Here is a 21,458-nt window from a genome sequence, read left to right as displayed (position 1 = left end):
GGATAGGGAGCAGCTGTTCCCCTTAGTGAAGGGTCAGTCACAAGGGGACATAAGTTCAAGGTGAGGGGCAGGAGGTTTAGGGGGGATGTGAAGAAAAACTTTTTTTACCCAGAAGGTGGTGACAGTCTGGAATGCGCTGCCTTGGAGGATGGTGGAGGGGGGTTGCCTCACATCCTTTAAAAAGTACCTGGATGAGCACTTGGCATGTCATAACATTCAAAGCTATGGGCCAAGTGCTGGTAAATGGGATTATGTAGATAGGTCAGGTGTTTCTCATGTCAGTGCAGACTTGATGGGCTGAAGGGCCTCTTCTGCACTCTGTGATTCTGTGATTCCGAATCTGTGATTATGCAGAGGCATCAAATTGCCACCAAGTGCTCCAGAGCTTTTCACCCCTAGGGCACAGTTTGCAAAGTAATTTTGGTGGACTGCAGAACAGTTGGATGACTGGGCACATTGTACAATCCCCTTGCTAAAGATGGCCATGGAGCAGTCAATGGGGGAGGCGCTCACAGCCCCTTGCAATGTCATCATCCCGGTTTGGACCAGTCTCTCCCATGGTTCAAGCTAACAGTGCAGCCTTGCAGTGCAGGTTAGGAGAATGCCTGTGCTTGAGCTGACAGCACAGCATGCAGTCCAATGAGCAAAGCTGCTGCTAATCAGTCAGGTGGCGTGGGGTAGAGATGAGTGGGATTTTGGGCAGCCATGCAGCGCACTAATCTCTGGCCATCCAAGTGGTGGCCAGCGCACTCCAGGATGTGGTAAAAGGCCTTCAGACTTAACCAAGGCAGGTTCTTAGTACACACACGTGCCTCTCTCTTTCAACCTGCAGGAGGAGTACATCAGAATCATGGAGCCTGGTGAACTAGCTGTATGCCTCGTGGCTCACAGAGAGTGAAGATGATGTAGAAGACAGTGACTGAGGCTCCTGGCTGCGCAGAGGAAGGAGCAGCACCATCTGGAAGAAGGGGCGGCTGGGGCTCCCACACACGCCACCAAAGAGCCAGTGTAAGCCGTCGCTGGTCGGCACTTAGCGACACCCAGGGTCTGTCGGCACTGCCTTTCATTTCTGTAATTGACCAAGAACTGCTGAAGTGCTGCCGAAGACTGCGCATGTCCAAGGAACTGGTTGGTCACATCTGCTAGCTACTGCAGGATTTGGTGCCACAGGAACATGGAAGACATCTACTGCCAGTGGCTGTGAAAGTGACCACCGTGCTCAATTTTTACACCAGTCACTCCTTTCAGGGCTCCACAGGTGACCTCTATGGGACATCACAAGCCTCCGTCCACAGATGCATCCATGAGGTCACGGATGCCATCTTTACAAGGTCACACAACTTTGTGCATTTCACCTGGGACCAGGAAAGCCAGGATGCAAGTGATTGGATTTGCCCATATCTCACATCCCTCACAGGTGCAGGGTGCCATCGACTGCACTCAGGTAATGCTCAGATCTCCATCGCAACACGTGGTCAACTATATTAACCACAAGAGACTCCATTTGCTGAATGTGCAGCTGGTGTGCGACCATGTTAAATGCATCCTGCAGGTCTGCGCACTTTTTCCAGGGAGTGTGCATGATTCCTACATTCTCAGCTGGTCACAGATCCCCGACTTCCAGGGTCCAGAGAGGCTGCAGGGATGGCTCCTCAGGTACAAGGGCTACCTGCAGAGGACGAGGCTGATGACACCCATGCAGCAGCCTCAGACTGCAGCAAAATGAAGGTATAATGAGGCTCATGCTGCAACTCGCAACTTGGTGGAGCAAGCCATCGGGATGCTGAAAATGAGGTTCCAGTGCCTGGACCAATCAGATGGAGCCCTGCAATACATCCTCACAGAGTGTAGTGCATCATCGTTGCCTGCTGAGTCTTTTACAACCTGGTGCTGCAAAGGGCAGAGGAGCTAGCTGAGGAGGAGATGGAGGAGCTGGAGGTCCCAGTGTGGAGGGATGAGGGTGAGGAGCTCCTCGAAGGCGATGATGGGAATGAGGCCTTCACACTGGCCAGACAAGGCAGGTGTGCTCAGGATGCCCTCATAGCTGCTAGATTTGTGGAGGATGATAACCACATGCAGTGAGGACACTCCATAGATCTTCACATAGCCTCTGTGAATGTCTGACTCCTGTCTGGCCGAGGGCAGCTCACTTGTGCTCTGTGATCAGGGTCATATCGTTGAGAAGTAGCCATGAAACTTTAAAAGCATCTGTTTGCCTTTAGCATCTGACCCCTTCAGGAGCACAGCGCCACTGATCACAGATGCTGAACAGGTGGGGGCCAGCCCCACCTTAAAGGTGCTAAAAGCACACAGAGAGAGAATGATGATACTCTGTGACGCCTGCCCGGGGTGTGCACCAGCTGATCCTCCTCCCTATGGCTGCCCAAGGGCCTGTGGCTGACTCCTTGAGGAGAAGGGGTAGCTGGAGTGAAATCAAACTGCCCTGTCCACCTCTCGCGTACACACTGTAGGAGGCCAACCATGATATCGGCAATGGAGTTGAGCCCGCATAGGAGTGACGTCCTGGAACAAGGTCTCCATGGCAATTACCATCCTACCAGTGTTGACCTCAGTGCGTTGGCAGGCCTGCGCTTTCACTTCAGACTGAAGGCAGACGGACTCCTCCATCATGCCTTGCAATCTGAGGAGTGCAGCGGTCATCCCTTCCTGATGTTCCTGAGCTTGCCTTTGCAGCTCCAACAACTGTGACATGACCGAGTTCAGAGGCTCATCATCTGATTCGGACTCAGCAGGTTTCTGGCCTCCAGCAGTTCTTCGAGTGCCGGACATTTGGGAAATCCCTGCTGCCACCTGCAGTGGATCAGACAGTGCGATATGCTCACCAGATTGTGATCCCGAGGCTATTCCAAAGCAAGATCGCATAGAGGTGTGTCTCTGTGCTGGTGGAGGGTGTGGGTGAGCACTGTGACGGGACCTCAAGGAGGGTGCCTTCAGATTCCTCTTCAGAGGTTTCTTCAGGGCTTTATTGGAGGCCCTGGGTCATGGACTCCCTCAGCTGTTTCCCAGGTGTGCCTGCGAAAGCAAGGAGAGATAATTAGTGCATGGCAGTGGCCTGTGAAACAGGACACATCACTCACAGCATGGTTGTCTGGTGGATGTTGCACTGCTGGGTCCTCACTTGGTAGAGCAGCGCTGAGCTCACTGTCAGCACAGGAATGGTCCAGATCGATGCCAGCCAGCTGGATGGCTCTGTATTCAAAGTCAGCGAGGACCTTGATTTGGGGCATTCCGGCACCCGTCTGCAACTTCTTCCTCTTGTTGTGTGCCAGCTTACCCTGCATTAATAGAGATGAGGAGAGTGTAAGCAGGATGCCTGCCATGCCAGATGATAAGTACACCTGGCCTGTGTGGGTGGTGAGTGGTCCCATGGACGGAATGAGGACAATGACGGTGTATGTGAGACAGTGAATGGTGATGCCCCTTGAACCAGCAGGGAGTGAGGGCCCTGTGGATATGTGATAGGTTTGTGAGTGTGTGAATTGAGAATGATGAGAAGAGTGACTTACCATGGCTGAGGAGATCATTTGGAGGATACCCGAATGGAGGAGATCATTCATCCCCTTGCGGCACTATCTTCTTTTGAAGGGCATTGGTGCTGGCCACTGCTGTCACCGCTTCTCAAGCCGGATAGTGAGGTTGCCGCCCGTCCTGCAGCCAGAGCGAGCGTAGAGGACATCATGACAAGCCTCTACTGCATACAAAAGGCGCTTTTATAGCTTTATTGATCCTGGGGGCTGCAGTCTTTTTGCCTTTCACGGCCATGTCTTCTTTGCAACCATCATGGGCTGGAAACACTGAGAGGTGCGCACGCGGCTACACTTTAAGTACAGTGCCTGGCGTGCTGAAGCGGCGAGGTGATGGCGTGGCGGACAAATGAGAGCCCGCCCACCATGGAAACAGCGTGTTTCCCAGGAATGCATGATTAATGTGACGCATTTGGGATACAGCATGAAAAGCTGCCATTGCGGCTGGTGGGTAAAACGAGGTTTTACCCGCCCGCTACTTAGCGCAAATCTGGGAAGATTCTGGCCAATGTTTCTTCTATCTGCAAAGAACAGGGCCCTGCGTATTAATATATATAGCTTCCAGAACATATAAATGTGCCACACTGTGAGCCCAACTGACAATTTTAAATTGGTTGTCAGCGTAACCCTGAGCACATTGAGGATTATTTAGCAAACACTGTCCAATTGCCAAATCACATCTAATGTTGGAAACTGTGTCTTGAGGTTTGCAAGCAGGGGTTGTTGGGTACGGTCCACACCTTGCCCATTGTGAACAGCGGAAGGGATGTGCTGATTGATACAACCTGTCAGTCTTTGGGACGTACAGCTTACATACCTAGCATCACAATGGCACTGAAATTCATATTCCACATTACTCATTTGTGTGATAGGCAGAATGTCTTTTTGGCTTGATGTGGCATCCTGTTAGGGTTGAATACCACTCATGCTGCAGTGTGAAACAGCAAAAGGTTATTCTTTTAAGAGAGGGTAATGATGGCAGGCTTAAAAGCGAAAGGGACAGAATCTAAAGAGACCGAACCGTGAACAGTATCGGCTAACATGGGGACCAGGAGGGGAAGTTGTGTGGTCAGCAGTTTAGTGGAAATAAGGTCAATAGAGGACAAGATGAGCTCAGAGTGGGCCTGAGGGAAGCTGGAAAGAAACTAGAGAAGAATGTGAGTTCAGGGTTGGGCCTGGGGTAGCTTTTGAGGAAGTTTAGCTCGTGGGCTAGTGGAAGGGAGAGAAGCAGCAGAGACAGCTGATCAGTTTATCTCGATCTTAGTGGCCAAATTGTGCATGAATGAGAGTAATGGTCTTATTGGGCACCAGGGCATCAAAAGTGGAGGTGAAGGTGCATTTGAGCAGGTACATTGTGGCAAATGGAGGGGCAAAGGTTAGAAAGTTGGGATTTTGAGAGTGCAGATGTAAGTGAATTTGGCAATAGTTTTTTTTCCAGGGGTGGATACAGGAAGAGGTAGGGTTGGGAATGGAGGGGGTAATGGGTGGAGAATGATCCAAAGAATGAGTGCCACATTCATGTAAACATCTTACTTAAATCATAAAAGGCCAAAAACGTAATTGGAATCACACAACTTAAGATTTTTATAACAAAACAAGTGGACATTTTTACCCTGGTCACTAACAGAAATCCTTTCAGTGATTGGTGCAGACAGTGTTGAATGGTTCACTTGACAGGAATAATTTCCACCTTCATTCCAGTCAAATATAGAAAGATTCAAGAAACTTGTCATGGAGAATGAGCCATCACTGTTAGCATAGAGGGTCCCATTCTTAGTGCCATTGGTGATTAACTGTCCATCTTTAAACCAGGATACTTGAATGTTCTCAGGATAGAACTCCAGTGATGTGCAGATTAGCTGTAGATCTTCATTGGAGTAAGGCAGAGTCTCTGCTCGTAACTGGACAGTGGGAGCAGCTGAAAAATCAATTGTAATATGTTATTAGACTTCTATTGTTGAGGCTGTTTTTCAGTTTGTATTGAATATTCCCTCGGGCTTGGTGAGGACTCAAAGAGAGCAATTTTCAACTATCAACTATCTGTAGCTCATCTGAAAAACTGAAGATTGGCAATTGAAAATTGAGGAGGAGGCACCCTGGCCACCCCCTTGATGCCCAAGGACTCACTCGCAATACAATTTTCAGGTAAGCCTGTAAATGGGTGAGCAGCCCACCTGTCTGAAACAATTGAGAGGTGACTTAAACATACGGCAGCTCTAGAACTCTGAATGTTATCGAGTGTAATTGGGCAGAGCTTATACTGTGAACACTCCTCCCAGTTCTATAAAGGCATTGAGAAGCCTATAGTAGAAGGTAGTGCCAGGCCAGGAAGGGCAGGGCTGCTCAGGCCTCACTTTGCACAGTTTTGGATGCTACTTGAAATTCGCACCCGCACCCCACTCCCACTACCCCCACACAACCTCTTGTACCAAATACATTCTCATTTTGTGAACCAAAGTTAATATAACTTCCTTTGTTACCAAGCCTGACCATTTACACTTACGTTAAAGCTCGTAAAAACACATAAAACAAGGAAAGAAAATGTTACACAATTATTTTGAAACATGTTAGGGGAATGTCAGTTTAGGTTTTTACTGTACGGCTGTCCCTCAGTACAGTATGCTCTCCTACCTCACATTGAATGTACTATTTGTGTTTTCTCAACTTTTATTAACCTGGACCAAGTTCCATTTTTGCTATAGTGGCTTCCGATCTGACAATGCCTCAACTTTAAAATCCTCATCCTTGTTTTCAAATCCCTCCATGACCATGCCTCTCTCTATCCCTGTAATCTCCTGCAGCTCCCCTAATTCTGCCGTTTACCTTCAGATGCCAAGACCCAAAGCTCCGTAATTCCATCCCTGAGCCTCACTGCCTCTCTATCTGTCTCTCCTCCTTTAAGACAGCCCTTAAGACCTACTTTTTGACCAAGCATTTGCTCGTCTGCCCTAAAACCTCCTTATGTGGCTCAATGCCAAATCTTGTTTGAAACTGCTCCTGTGAAGTGCCTTAATACCTTTACTGTGTTAAAGGTGCTGTATAAATGCAAGTTGCTATTGGAGTTTTTTCCTTTACCTCTACTTTTGAACTATAATATATGCAGCTAAGCCAGTAATGTTAAAACCAGAGGAGTGATAAATGCATGGTGTTTTTGAGTTGTAGGTGTAAAACTCACCTTCCACTGCAATGCATGTACCTTTACCTACTTTCTTTTGTGGAGGGGGAGGTATTTCAAAAGAAACTTCACAGAAATAAATGTCGGAGTCATTTAAATGAAGATCATAGATTATTAACAATGAGGATTTTGTTGAGAGGTCCACGGTAATGTTCGCATGTTCTGCACAATGCCCGAGAGAAGTAAAATTGTTTATATTTTCCAGGTGTTGACAGAATGGTTCTTCACTGGTGTTTCTCTTCCATATAATCCTCCACTGTTCATCTGTATCACTGTATGAACAATTTATTTGTGCAATGCCCCCCTTCAGCACTCTGATTTCTGGTGGTGTTTGGAACACAGTTAGCTGTTTGCTTCTCACTGAAGTAAAAACAAAAAGGATTAACAATAAAGAATCTCCCATCAGTAATGAATGTACTCTGTACTGGATGTAAAACTCCATTTGTAGTTTGTAGTTCAAAGAATTGAGTAAAAATAAAGACCAATGTGAATCTTTTTGCCGGAAAAGAAGTAAAATTGTCGGGATGTATTGATGATTTCTTACCTCCCAGCATCAATCTGTTAAATGAAATCTGTGTAAATGATAGAATTTCTAAAATTCTATCCTTTATTGACCTCCTTTCATCAAATTATTGCTTACCCTTGCATGATTTTTTTTTTCTCGTTCTCAGCTCATTGTTCTGTGCTTTTCTTCACAATTTCTGCTCTCTTCCCTCCCCTTGCATATACTCAACATAATATAAAATAAAAATGGCCTTTACTACAAGTACTAAAAGCAAAATACTGCAGATGCTGGAAATCTGAAACAAAAACAGATAATGTTGGAAAACTCAGCAGGCCAAACACCATCTGTGGAGAGAAAACACAGAGTTAACGTTTTGAGTCCATATGAGTCACACGGACTCGAAACGTTAACTCTGTTTTTTTTTCTATTTTCTTTGTCCTCCCCCTGCAATTAATGGTGACTGCAGTCTTTTATGATGTTAGACTTGAATTAAGTCTTACCTGCAATTAGAAAGAATTGAAGCAAAACACAAAGTCTGATCACTTGTGTTCCCAGATGTATCATTTCATTTGTCCTGAAAATATGAGAAAAGAAATCATTAACTTTGATGAAAGAATAAATACTTGGTTAGTATGTTATGAAAGTATCATTTACAGCAATGACTTACACCCATAATGTCAAGAAATGATCCAAGGTGTTTCACAATAAGTGTAAGGAAAGTGGACCCCGACCCAGGAAGGGAAAAATTCGGACTGAAAGCTTGGTCAGAGAAATGTGCCTTGAGAAGATTTTTAAAAGTAGAAAGAAAGGTGAAGATGCAGTGAATTTCAGAAAGGGATTCCAAAGATTAATGCCCCAAAATGTGATAGGGCCCAAAAACAGGCATAGAGACTAATAACTTTTAAAAAGATATTTGAAGTCCAGTGACTGATTGAATAGATCGCATGACAATATTTCAAATTTTAAGACCTTTCCTATAATAGACAAGCTAAAAGCAACAATGACAAAACACTATTTTTGTAGGCAACTTATACTCTCAACTGCAGAAAAGTTTCCCCATGTAATTTCTGAAACATCCAAAATCCTCTGCCATGATTGTACTTCACACTGTCCCCAAATTAGATATTCTATTCTTCCAGAACCAGTCCTAGGCACCCTTTTTCTATTCCAAATGACTTGCTCCTATTTTTCTTTCCCAGCTGGGTAACTTCTAGTTCCAGGAGTGACTTTCACTGTGAGGGTTACATTGGAGATTCCTTCCTTCTAGCCCAAGCTGCGTGAATCTTCCATCCTCTTTTAGGACCTCAAGAATTCATTCTTTTCAATCTGAGCGCAAGCTCCAACCGTATTCTGCATGGTGAACAATAGAGTCAGTGTTTTCTCTGCTTCAGGTGCACCACTGGCTGCCACTATTTTTCTGCTCTCTTTCTCTCTTAGATTCTTGTGGACTGACTTGGGTCTGTGAGGTTCAGTGATATCTTATGAAACCTTGTAACCTGACGCTACAATGGCTTGCTATGGACTCTTCTTTCCATGGCAACTTGAATCTCATGGACCTTGTATCCACATAGAAATACCAATTAGCTATCCGCTTGACCCCACCCCCCACCCCGCAACTCCATTCTAGCTTAGAATTAAATAGACAGTTTAAAGTATAACCATTTATAAAACCTGGCATCCCTATCACTTCACTGTGAAACTTGGAGAGTAACAGTCTACCCGCAGTCAGCACAGATGCTCTTGCCATTGTTTATAGGTGCGAACATCTAGACCTTCTTCCTAGTAAGACCCTCTTTAATTTTAACAACCAAGCTCGTTATTGGGAAGAATTCAGAGCAGATCACATGACTCCCTTCATTCCTCCATTTTACCTTAAATTATAGAGACAGTCCCAAAACAATCTTATAAGCTTTGTATATCTAACAGTATTATGATGTATCATTAACCTGTGCCCATTCTTTGTGATGCATGCATGGCAGCTCAATGCCATGATTTCAGTGCTCTGCCAGCACTAAGCGTGCTACTGAATAGCTGCACATCCGAGCACAGGATGCAAAATCTTCAGCGGTTAGGCCACTTAAAACCAGCCTGAGCATATTAAAGGGTGTTTTAACTTCAGCAGGTTCTGGAAATGACTGGGGAAGAGGATCTGGCAGAAAGAGCACTGAATAATGGCACAGGAGAGCAGAGAGTGTGCTCTAATTTTCTCCAGTGAGGCATTAGAGGTGGACATGAGGAGCAATGTCCTCTCTCCACAAAGGGCCAGGAGGGTTTCCAGACAACTCGGTGAAGGCAGTTGAACGAATAGCTGTTGCCAACCGTGGCAGCAGTCTAGCTCTGAGGACCTGGATGCAGTGATGCAAGAAGTCCAATGATCTCATATGAGTGGTCAAGGTCAGCGACTGCATCTTCTAGTGCCATATCCTTACACCTGAGCCATTAGCATCACATATTGTTCAACTGATCACTGCCCTTCACTCACCTACTAATAATCTATATCAGTCGTAGTTCAAAACCTCATATGCATAGCTTCACCTCACTTAGCTCTGAGATAAGCCTCAAACCCACATTTCACAGCTTGCACACGCTGACAGCTGTTCAACCATGACAGGTACATCACCCAAACAGATTGCACTATGCTCACTGGCACACCTCCCTCTCTCTTCCAAGACAAGATGGTGCAAAACCACAGGCAGCATAACCTAACCAGTGTGGGTCAGGCATGGCTGCATGTCCTTACCAAAGTGGAGTAGATGGTGGTCTCCATTATTGGAGCGACCTGGCTGAGGCCAATGGCCAGAGGCAAATGTGAACATGATGGTATGTTCGTTCCTAATCCTTCTTTTCATTTCCCACTTCTCCCTCATCCTACAATCTCCCCTGGTTTACAAACTGCAAATTGTATAAACATGTGCTTCTTGTTTTCTTCCCTTTCCTTCACCTTTGGCTGGAATTTTCCCTGAATTGCACTCAGTGTGAAAAAACGCGCTTTTCCCACCAGCCGCAAGAGCGGGTTTTTGTGCCATATCACCTACATCCTGCCTCATTAATTATGCAGTCACAGGAAACACGCCCCTGAATTGCCCCCCCCTCCCCCCCTGCCATTCCCTCACCACTTCCTCAGTCTGGGTGCCATATCTAAACTGCAGCTGCCCACACAGTTGTCAATGCTTGCAGCCCAGAACTGCTCCAGTGAAGACATGGCCTCAAAAGCCAAGAACAGTCCAGTGACCCGTCATTGGAATGCCTTTTGGAGGCGCACCGTGATGTCCTCTACACCCACTCTGGCCGCAGGAGGTTGAGCAATCTCACCACTCTAGCTTGGTAGGTGATGGCAGTGATGCTCAGTGCCAATGCTGCACAGAAGAGGTTGGCCATCCAGTGCAGAAAAAGAATGAATTATCTCATCCGTGCCACCAGGGTAAGGCAACAATCTCTCCACTCTAAACTCACACACACACACAAGCCCATCACACATTCACTGGCATCTCACTTACTACCAGCTCAAGGGACATCACCACTCACTCTCCCACACACACCCTCACATCACCATTTGGCCTTATCTCCTCTGGGGACTGCCTGCTCAGCCCTCACCATCTTGAGGCCACTTGCACAGATCAACATGTGTCCCCACACACACCCTGGGATACCCTCCTTCTCCAGTACAGACCTTACCCTGCAGCCTCTTCCCTTTCCTGAAGCCACTTCTCCCCCTCCTCCCCAAGCACTAGGCTCTGCAGGTGTTGAAAAGCCACTCCCACCTTACGGCTGGTCTGGGGGCCGGGAGCCCCCTTAAAAGCGATGTGGGCTGCCTGCGATCTGTGGCACTGATGACTGCGAGTGCTGATCAGAGCAAGGAAGGCAAACAAACCTCAAAGTCCCAAGTGAAGTGTAGGTCGCCAGGTACATGTCGTTTATGTACTGTTGTGAAACACGTCGGCGTGATGTGAGTTCATGATCTAGCTGCGGGTGGGGGGATGATTCCAGCGAGCAGGATTATAGTAAGATTCTAATGTATTGAAATTAGCTTCCTGATGTATGCAATGGGAAATGCAGCCCACCATTGAAGGATGGAGTGGACAATCGCAAACTGATTTTATGACAACGTGAAACCGATTATTGCAATCTGCTGATATTTTTTGCTTCCGCCCTCTATGATGCCCGCCGCAAGCGGGAGTGGAAAATCCCATCTTTTGTGCCTTTCTCCTTTCACATATCCAAGAGTTGCAACCTGACCAGGCGGTGGTGCAGGAGCTGGAAGTGGAAGGGAAGGAGGAGGTTGATGATGGAGAAACACCACCACTCGCTCTCCCGCTTTCAGCCACCAGTTCAAACGCTGGGTCTGCACGTTCTTTAGAGGATAACTTAGAGGCTGATCTGTTTGTGGGGAGGCACTGGGTAAAACTGCAGCCAGGATTAAGAGGAAAGGATAGTGCAAATGTCAGCTCACCAAAGGGATGCAGTATACGAGTTCCTCAGTAGAGGGCAAATGGGGGCTTCAATGGGACGTCTACAAGAAAAGCTGATGGGTATGCATAATAAAGTGGTACACCAGCAGACCTGTCAGAAAACCTGCAGTTACTTTAAAGGAATATTGAGCAGTCCGACTGGGGCAGGGAGTGCGGAGGCACTTGTAAAATCCAGCACGTGGCCTGCCCACCTCCTTCCCACCTGTCCCCAACCTGTCTTCTATTTTACGGTAGGGTGGTTGAGGTATGTCCATCCTTGGGCCTAAAGAGGCCCTTAAGTGGTCAATTAATGACACTATTTTACCAGAGCAGTGGAAAGGCCATGTCAAATGATAGCCTAGCAGCTTTACTGGTGTAGGACAAGGGGTGGGGACCTCCTTTGGGAGTCCCCTGTGCCCACTGAAGGCACTCCCATCAAGCTCATACTCCCCGTTTAAGCCTCCCCCCTGGCCTCTCAAACCCAGCCCCATGCCTACCTTGCTGGGGCTTGTCAGCCAAGCCTTGCCAGTACTCTGGACTGACCTTAAGTCTGACCTCCATAACCTCCTCTTCTTTGGCGACTGTCTGGAGTCACAACAGTGGCCACCACTTGAACCTGTCACTGCTGCAGCTCCAGAGCTGCCAGCTAATGGGATTAACTGGCAGCTCGCTAAGTGGGACGCCCAGCCCAGATGGGGGCGGAAGCCTTGCCCTGAGCGAATTAACTGAACATAAAATAGTGTGGGGCAGCTGGCTTTTTTATGGGCAGGCTCCCGACTGAGTTCATAGTCAAGGGCAGAGAACACTGCATCCTATAAAACCCAGAGTCCTGTTCCTTACTGAGGCTGGGAGTGGAGAATTGCCTCCTGAAAGCCCTTCTCCTACTCCTTCTCCTTCTTCAAACAAATCAATTGTTATCAATATCGATCTGTGCCATACTTGCTCATTCTCCCCATCATGCTACCAGCCAAGAGGTATAGAAACTATTGAAGCCATGACTGTCAGCAAGTGACTTTACCAGAACCCTTGAAGCGAGAAGCAAGGCCCTTACCACATGCTACACCAGTAGACTTCAGCAACTTTAAGTAACAGTACAAACTTCCAAACTGCTAATTCAGCAAAGCCAGGAAAAATCGATCATCATCTAACCTAAAAGTGGTTGATGATCTCACTGCTGAACGCATATTCAGTTTGTGGCATGGTAAGTAGAGGGCATTAGCTGGAGAGCTGAGGTCCAAAATGGCACCATTAGGTTCAAATTGGCTTTGCATAAAGACTGATGTCATGATCTGCCTACTCTGCACACTTCTTACTTCCAGCACCCGTACTAATGAACTACCCAAAACCGAGTCCAGTACAGCCCACACCAGAAGTGTGTGTGCATGGTGTGTGTACCATTTTGGACCTGAAAATAGCAAAAATACAAGAACCTTGCAACTTAATTTTTCAGTCTAACAGGGAGGCAATGGAATTAAAGATTTGGGTTAAAGGAGAGAAGGGCAGAAAGTTAGAGTGGGAGGAGCTATGAGTTTGGTTGGTGCATCAACTTACTCCCCATAGATACCAGCAGGTAAAATACTTACTTTGTTTTGGTAGTTTATTATTTATTGGCTTATTTTCTATCTGCTGAAGTTTCTTTAAATCACCCATATCTGAAACTGCAGATACAGAGCTGCTCCAAGGCTGAGCTACCAGCTGAAACCCCAGGGTCTCAGTTTTGGTCATTCACCTCTCAAAACTCAGCCTTACCCAATCCTATTTGCACTTACATTTCTTATTTAAAGCTGTTTTCAGTGTTATGGGCTGGAAGTTTGAAAAAGTTTATTTTTGGCACTCTTTATAGCGAATAAATCTTAAACCTTGAAGAACACCTGGCTCATATTATGCAACTTGAGGAATGGGCAAATATATGGGAATGGATTCAATTTTTTTAAAGCAGATTTTCCTTTACTACATGTAGGCAGTAGAGTTTGGTGAGATATTTGTGCACGTTGTTGTACTTTGACACTGACACACCCAAGGAAATCAGGTTCAGCATTTAGTTTCCCTCAACAGGTTTTTAAACTGAAATACTGGGAGGCTGCTAAAATGTACAGTGAACGTTCTGTTTCTATAATTCCTGATGTATACTAACAGATATTAAAAAGATCACATCGCTCTAGCCCACTGTTTTCCATCCATCCCTGACATTTACCCATGGTGATGATATTAAACTGTTTCAGTTTCTCTCTTGACAGAAGAATTCCAACTCATTTTACAACAACCAGTTTTCCTGGTTCAGCAGGATTTTTCATTGGTTTTTGCATTCCTACATTTAAAGTGGAGATTTTACAAATTTTTGGTTTATTCAGATCACACTCACAAGCAACATGAGTTAAAGCAGAATCTAAGTTAAATGATATGGGGGTACAAATGAACTGATAATCTGAAGTAACCAAAATTGGACCATGGATGATAATAAGCAAATATTTAAAATGTGACCTAGCTTATCTCAGTTTGATGTTGGCACATGCCTATATATTAAAAATGTTGCCTTGGGATGCATGTTGGTATTTTCTCAGTTGTAACATGGGTGAGAACTTACTACATGGCTTGGCCAACATGCATAGGGCACCAGGGAATTAGCAAGTTGAACGAAAATGGACAGGAATTGCTGGAGATATGCTGTTACCAAAGACTCTGTGTGACAAGCAGCTACTTCCAAACCAAGCCCTATCACTAGGTGTCCTGGAGACCATGAGGTCATGCCACAGGCATCAGTTAGATCTCATCATCACCATATGTACCACCTTCAATGTCCTCGTCACTTTTGGTTATCACAGCACGGTCTGTGACACTGACCATTCTCTGGTGTGTAACAAGGTCAGACTTGAGCCAAGGAAAATATACCACACAAGGAGAAAGGTCCTCCTCGGATCAAATTTGCAATACCATTGACCCAGAAAGGACCCAGGATCCTCAAGCTGGGTCTTTTGGAAAATATTGCCCAAGGCCAGAGTGTGGTGTCAAAGTGTGATCATCTGCGTAACGCCATCTATAACTCTTCAGATTAGAGGAATGCTGACTGGTTTGAAGCTTTTTTGACTGAAATGGAGCCAGTTACTGCAACCAAGAGGAGAGCCCCCATGAACTACAAGCAAGTTCCCAGCAAACAAAACCTGGATGTGCTCAGAGCGACCAGAATCAAGTCTCAGCGCACTACTGGGCACTGCGCTAATCAATACTGATTGAAACTCTGCAACAGTATGCAACCCGCTGCTGAATCCAAGGATGCTAGAGGGATGTATGAAGGAATCAAGAAAGCAACAGGCCCAGCAGCAACCAAACCAATCCCCTCGAAAACAAAGACAGTGATGATCATCACTGAGCCTAGTAAGCAGATGGAAAGGTTGGGGGAGCACTACCTCGAACTCAATGCAGCAGAGAATGTTGTCACTGAAGAAGCTCTCAGTGCCATTCCAGTCTTCCCCGTCATGGCAGAGTTGGACAGCAAGTCCACCAGTGTGGAGCTCAACAAGACCATTGACCATCTTGCCAGTGGTAAAAGAATCTTGGAATCACAGAATTTTAACGACACAGAAGGAGGCCATTTGGCCCATCGTGTCTTCACCAGCTCTCCAAATGAGCATTATGACCTAATGCCATTTTCCTGCCTTTTCCCCCGTACCCCTGTACATTGTTGCTATTCAAATAATCATCTAATGCCCTCTTGAATGCCTCGATTGACCCTGCCTCCAACACACTTCCAGGCAGTGCATTCTGGACCCAAACTATTCATTGTGTGAAGAAGTTTTTTCTCACGTCACACTTGCTTCTTTTGAAAATCACTTTAAATTTGTGCCCTCTCATTCTTGATCCTTTCTCAAGCAGGAACAGCTTCTCCCTGTCTACCCTTCTTGATTTTGAACATCTCTATCAAATCTCCTCTTAGCCTTCTTCTCTCTAAGGAGAACAGTCCCAACCTCTCCAATGTGTCTTTGTAACTGACGTTTCTCATCCCTGGAACCATTCTTGTAAAACTCTTCTGCACTCTCTCCAATGTGTTCATCCCCTACCTATAATATGGAGCCCAGAACTGTACACAATACGCCAGCTGAAGTCTAACGAGTGTCTTATATAATTTCAACATAACCTCCTTGCTCTTGTACTCTATACCCCTATTAATAAAGCCCAGGATAATATATGCTTTATTAACTGCTGTGTCCACCTGTCCTGCCACTTTCTATGATCTATGCACATATACACCCAGGTCTTTCTGTTCCTGCACTCCCTTTAACATTTCACCCCTTATTTTATATTGTCTGTCCATGTTCTTCTTACCAAAGTGTATCACCTCACACTTCTCCACATTGAAATTCATCTGCCACCTATCTGCCCACTCCACCAACTTGACTATGACCTTTTAAAGTTCTATGCTGTCCTCCTCATAGTTTACAAACTCCCAAGTTTCGTATCATCCGCAAACTTTGAAATTGTCCCCTGCACACCAAGATCTAGATTGTTAATATATATCAAGAAAAGCAAGGGTCCCAATACCAAACCCTGGGGAACTCCACTACAAACCTTCCTCCAGCTTGAAAAATATCCATTGACCATTATTCTCTGCTTCCTATTTTTCAGCCAATTTTGTATCCACATTGCTACAGTCCCTTTTATTCCCTGAGCAATAACTTTTCTCACAAGTCTGTTGTGAGGCGCTGTATTGAATGACTTTTGAAAGTCCATATACACCACATCAACAGCATTACCCTCATCGGCCTTTTCTGTTACCTCTTCAAAATACTCCAGCAAGTTAGTTAAACACCATTTTCCCTTTAGTAATCCATGCTGGCTCTTACTTATCAACCCATTTGTTTCCATGTTACTCCTAATGCTATCCCAAATAATTGTTTCTAGAATCTTGCCCACTGCTGGCATTAAGCTGACTGGTCTGTAATTGCTGGGCTTATCCTTACAACCTTTTTTGAACAAGGGAGTAATGTTTGCAATTCTTCAGTCCTCTGGCACCTCCCCTTTCAATATCCTTGGATGCATCTCGTCCAGCCCCAGTGCCTTGTCAACTTTAAGTGATGATAGTCTAATCTACACTTCCTCCTATCAATTTTGAACCCTTCTAGTGACAGAGTTTCCTCATCTGTCACCATGGCCTGGGTAGCATCTACCTCCTTGGTAAAGACGGATGCACAATATTCATTTAATACCTCAGCCGTGGCCCCTTCATCCATGTGTAAATTCCATTTTAGGTCCCTAATCGGTCCTACTCCTCCTTTTACCATCGTTTTACTATTTATATGACTATAGAAGAATTTGGGATTCCCCTTTATGTTGACTGCCAGTCTTTTCTCAGAATCCCCATTCGCTTCTCTAATATACTTTTTCACCTCCCCTCTGAACCTTCTGTATTCCTCTTGGTTCTCAATTGTATTTTCTACCTGACACATGTCATAATCACTCTTTTTATTATAAAGTTATACAGTGGTAAATGCCATTGAAAAGGCAAATCCAGAAAGTTACTATAAATTATAGGGATTAAAACTAGTGAAAGCAAATGAATGTAATGAATCGCAGTTTAAAAAAATCGAATGCTTTTTTCTGTCATGGAAACGGACACTTCATGAGACATCATTGTAAAGATAGAATCAGGCAGACTTTCAAACAAAAGCAAAAACCAATGTGATCTACAGCACTGAAAAACCTGATGTAATAGATTCAGATATTTTTTCAATGTATAATTTAAAGATAGGAAGAACAGAACCTACCTATGTAACCATGAGAGTGAATGAGAGGCCGATCAGAATGGAGGTAGATACAGGAGTGTCCACTGTGGTGATAGGTTAGCATACTTTTAATACCTGAATCATGGGGAAAGTAAACTATATTTGGAAGAAACAGATGCCAAATTGAAAACTTACACAGGAGAAGACATACAAGTCAAGGGCATAAGTAAAGTCACAGTACACTATGGAGGTCAAACAGTGAAATTGCCCTTGATGGTAGTAGCGGGCGAAGGATCTAGCCTCCTTGGATGAAACTGGCTGAAAGAAATTAAATTGGAAAGGTCTGAAATCTTCCAACTGAGAGCTAATGGGCTATCAGAGCTACTACAAAAATATGCCTGAGTCTTCAAGGGCGAACTTGGGAAAATTGAGAGGATACAAGCAAAGATGAATGTTGTCCAGAGGCAACACCCAGATTCATGAAGGCAAGACCAGTACCTTATGCAATGTGGGAAAAGGTTGACACCGATCTGGACAGAATAGGAAAACTGGGAGTGATACACCCAGTGCAGTTTTCAGAATGGGTAGCACCAATTGTACCCATTCTCAAACCTGACTGAAGTGTTCAAATTTGTGGAGACTACAAATTAACAGTCAATAAAGTTGTTAAGCTGGACAGACACCCCATACCAAAAATTGAAGACTTGTATGTGAAATTGGCAGGTGGAACTGCCTACACGACGTTTGATATGAGTCATACCTATCAACAATCGGAATTAGAAAAGTCCTCCTGGATGTTTGTCACCATTAATACACATAAAGGGTTGTACTAATTCATCCATTTACCTTTTAGTATATCTTCAGCTTGCACCATATTCCAAAGAACCATGGAAAGTTTACTACAGGGACTGCCCCATGTTGTAGTTTATTCAGATGTCCTGGTTTCAGGGCTCACTGAAAAGGAACATTTGGTAAACCTGGAAGAAGTTTTGAAATTTTTTTGCAGGTGGGATTGCATTTGAAAAAAGAAAAGTGCACATTCTGAGCGAAAGAGGTAACTTACCTAGGTCACAAAGTAGATTCACAAGGCCTACGTCCAGTTGAGGAAAAAGTGAAAGCTATTAGAGAGGCACCAGCACCAAAGATTACATCCGAACTGAAATCATTCTTGGGATGATCAATTACTATGGACATTTCTTGCCTAATTTGTCAACAGAACTGGCACTGCTATGTTGCTTGCTCAAGAAAAATCAGCAATGTTCTTGGCAAACACCACAGGAAGAAGCTTGCACAAAAGTGAAACAATTGTTGCAGTCACCTACCCTTCTAATACATTTTCATCTGAAGAAAGAGTTGGTGTTGACATGTGACTGATCTCCCTATGGAGTGGGAGCAGTGCTCTCCCACCTAATGGGTGATGGATCAGACCAGCCTATAGGATATGTCTCGAGAACACTCAATCCAGCAGAAAAGGAGTACTCACAGATAGAAGCAGAAGGCCTGTCAATCACCTTTGGTGCTAAGAAATTTCACCAGTGTGTACACAGTCATCATTTTACTATCATTTCGGACCACAAGCCATTGCTGGGATTGTTCAGCAAAGACAAGTCTATACCCCTTATAGCCTCAGCAAGAATATAAAGATGGGCATTGATCTTCGCAGTGTATGAGTATGCTTTCATTCATTGACGTGGAAGTCAAATTGCAAAAGCAGATGCACTCGGTTGCTTGCCCATGCAAGTAAAAGATGAGGATGTTCCAATTCCTCAAGAATTTGTTTTATTATTGAACTTGCTGGATTCATCACCAATATGTGCCAGACAGATTAGAGATTTGACAAGTAGAGACCCAGTCTTGTCCAAAGTACAAGAACAAGTTCTTCATGGTTGGTCACAAGAACAGGAATCTGACAAAATGAAACCATATTTTCAGAGAAGATATGAGATAACCAGCCAGGAATGTATCTTACTGTGGGGAGCATGAGTGATTGTTCCTCCAAAAGGAAGAAAGCCATTGTTGTCTGAACGTCAAAGAGCACATCCAGGAATTTCCTGAATGAAGGCAATAGCACATCGCTGTTTGTGGTGGCCTGGGATGGATGGAGAAATAGAGGACTAAGTGAGAAGTTGTATGCAGTGTCAGCAAGTGCAAAAGTTACCTCCAGCAGCTCCGTTACACACGTGGGAGTGCCCAGGAAGGCCATGAGTACGATTATACATCAACTATGTGGGTCATTTTAGGTGAACAATGTTTCTACTTATCATCGATGCACATTCAAAATGGATGGACATTTATGGAGTGAAGTCGCCAACATCTGCTGCAATTGACAAGCTATGTCAAAGTTTCGCAATCAATGGATGACCAGAAGTGGTCGTATCAGACAATGGAATGGTATTTACGAGAGCTAAGTTTCACCAATTTATCAGCCTCAATGCTAGTACTCAGGTAAAAACTTCACTGTACCACCCTTCTTCAAATGGACTGGCTGAGGGAGCGGTTCACATATTCAAGTGTGGTATGAAGAAATTGTCTGGAGATTTTATAGCGACTAAACTAGCACATTTTCTTTTCCATTATAGGACCACCCTCATACAACGGCAGGTGTCACACCTGTAGAATTGTCGATGAAGCACCGTCCCCGGTCGAGATTCAGCCTAATTATGTCAAATTTGGGGGAGAAGATTGAAAGAAGTCAGGGAAGTCAGAAAATTGGACATGACTGGCATAGTCATGACAGGATGTTTAATATAGGAGAGAAGTTATAAGTGAAGAATTTTAGAGAAGGATCAACATGATTGTTTGGTGAAATAAATGCAATAACTAGACATCTTTCCTACCACGTTTAAGTGGAAAATCGAGTCTGATGGAGATATGTGAATCATGTAAGAAGAGGAAAAACAAATAACCGGAAATGATTCCACCAGTGTTCGTGACTGAGTCAACATCTCCCGTTGAAAGAACTCAGCCGAGTACAGATGTGTCTGAATGGCCGACTGAGGAAACAGATTTGGAAGTACCTACCAAAGAACCAGATGCTCAGGCGACTCCAGTGAAGGAGGTTCCAGATAAAACATCAGAAGCTGTAGAGCTGAGACACAAAATGAACTGACTTTGTAAATTACTTTACTTACCTGTGTGAGAAATTTGATTTTTTGAGTAATATCGTAAAATGTATTTCTGAGTAAAGGGGGAGGGATGTAGTAATCTAATTTGTAATATCCCTTTAAGAAGAATGTTGTAATGTAAGATCACATGATCTTGGTATCCAATAGCAGAGTAGCACGGGCTACCTCTGTCGTCAGTAGTCTGAAGTGTAAACACAGAGTTTTGAGTTGTATGTGCACAAGTGTATCTGCTGAATTCCTTTTGCAAATAAACAGTATGTATTTCTTCTAAGAATGATCTACTGACCTTCTCTGCCTATGGTACCAACTTGGTCACCCCAAAACAAGCGTGCAATTTGGATTCTTAAGTCCCAATAAACCAGGATACAGGATTCAACAGTCAGTGATTCCAGTTTGACAAGCATGAAAAGATTAGTGTCCTGCCCTGGTAAATTGCACAGTGCCCAGTCACACTAGGAGTCTCCAACATGTGGATCTTGCCAAAAGGCACCTAGGTTTGTGGGTTGTCCCTAGAGAGAGAGAGAACCTGTGCTCTGTAGCAGCCTAATGGAATCTCTGCTTACATGGATTTCTCAAATATGGTAATGCATTTTCACACAAGCAGGCAGTTGGCTGGCCAAGCCATTTTTAAAAATATCCCTATTGCAATTTGAGGTAAAAGCTCATTTATTAATCAGTCAGACCAGGGCCAGACTTTTAGAATTAGTTTCACAAATTTTGAGAGTATTGACAAAAGTTGAAAAACCACATTTGCTCCTTTGACAGAACTTATTGGCTCAAAGCATAAGGATGTCATCTGGTGGCTGATAGTCTGTACTACAGCAATATTATTGTGAGGAAAAAGACCATTGGTTTCTTGAGTGCACCATAAATCACTTACGGCATAGGAGCAAGAAAGAAAGAATGAAAACCAGTTGATTTCTTTTCAGGTCCTAATATCAAT

General features: G+C 44.6%; 1 protein-coding gene across 1 annotated transcript in view; it reads right to left on the bottom strand.

Moving 5' to 3' along the window:
- Positions 1 to 21,458, bottom strand: part of LOC121290435 (tyrosine-protein phosphatase non-receptor type substrate 1-like) — a 93,308-nt gene that overhangs the window by 14,984 nt on the left and 56,866 nt on the right. Inside the window, exons 2-4 of the mRNA XM_041210872.1 lie at positions 7,726 to 7,799; positions 6,721 to 7,080; positions 5,158 to 5,463 (exon numbers count right to left, since the gene is read on the bottom strand). Of these exons, the coding sequence (XP_041066806.1) occupies positions 5,158 to 5,463; positions 6,721 to 7,080; positions 7,726 to 7,789 (730 nt within the window). The 5' untranslated portion in view covers positions 7,790 to 7,799. The remainder of the gene's footprint in view (positions 1 to 5,157; positions 5,464 to 6,720; positions 7,081 to 7,725; positions 7,800 to 21,458) is intronic.

This window comes from Carcharodon carcharias, chromosome 18 (assembly GCF_017639515.1).
Source record: "Carcharodon carcharias isolate sCarCar2 chromosome 18, sCarCar2.pri, whole genome shotgun sequence".
NCBI lineage: Eukaryota > Metazoa > Chordata > Chondrichthyes > Lamniformes > Lamnidae > Carcharodon > Carcharodon carcharias.
The sequence above is the reverse complement of the archived record's forward strand: the minus strand, read 5'-3'. Positions and strand labels throughout refer to the sequence as shown.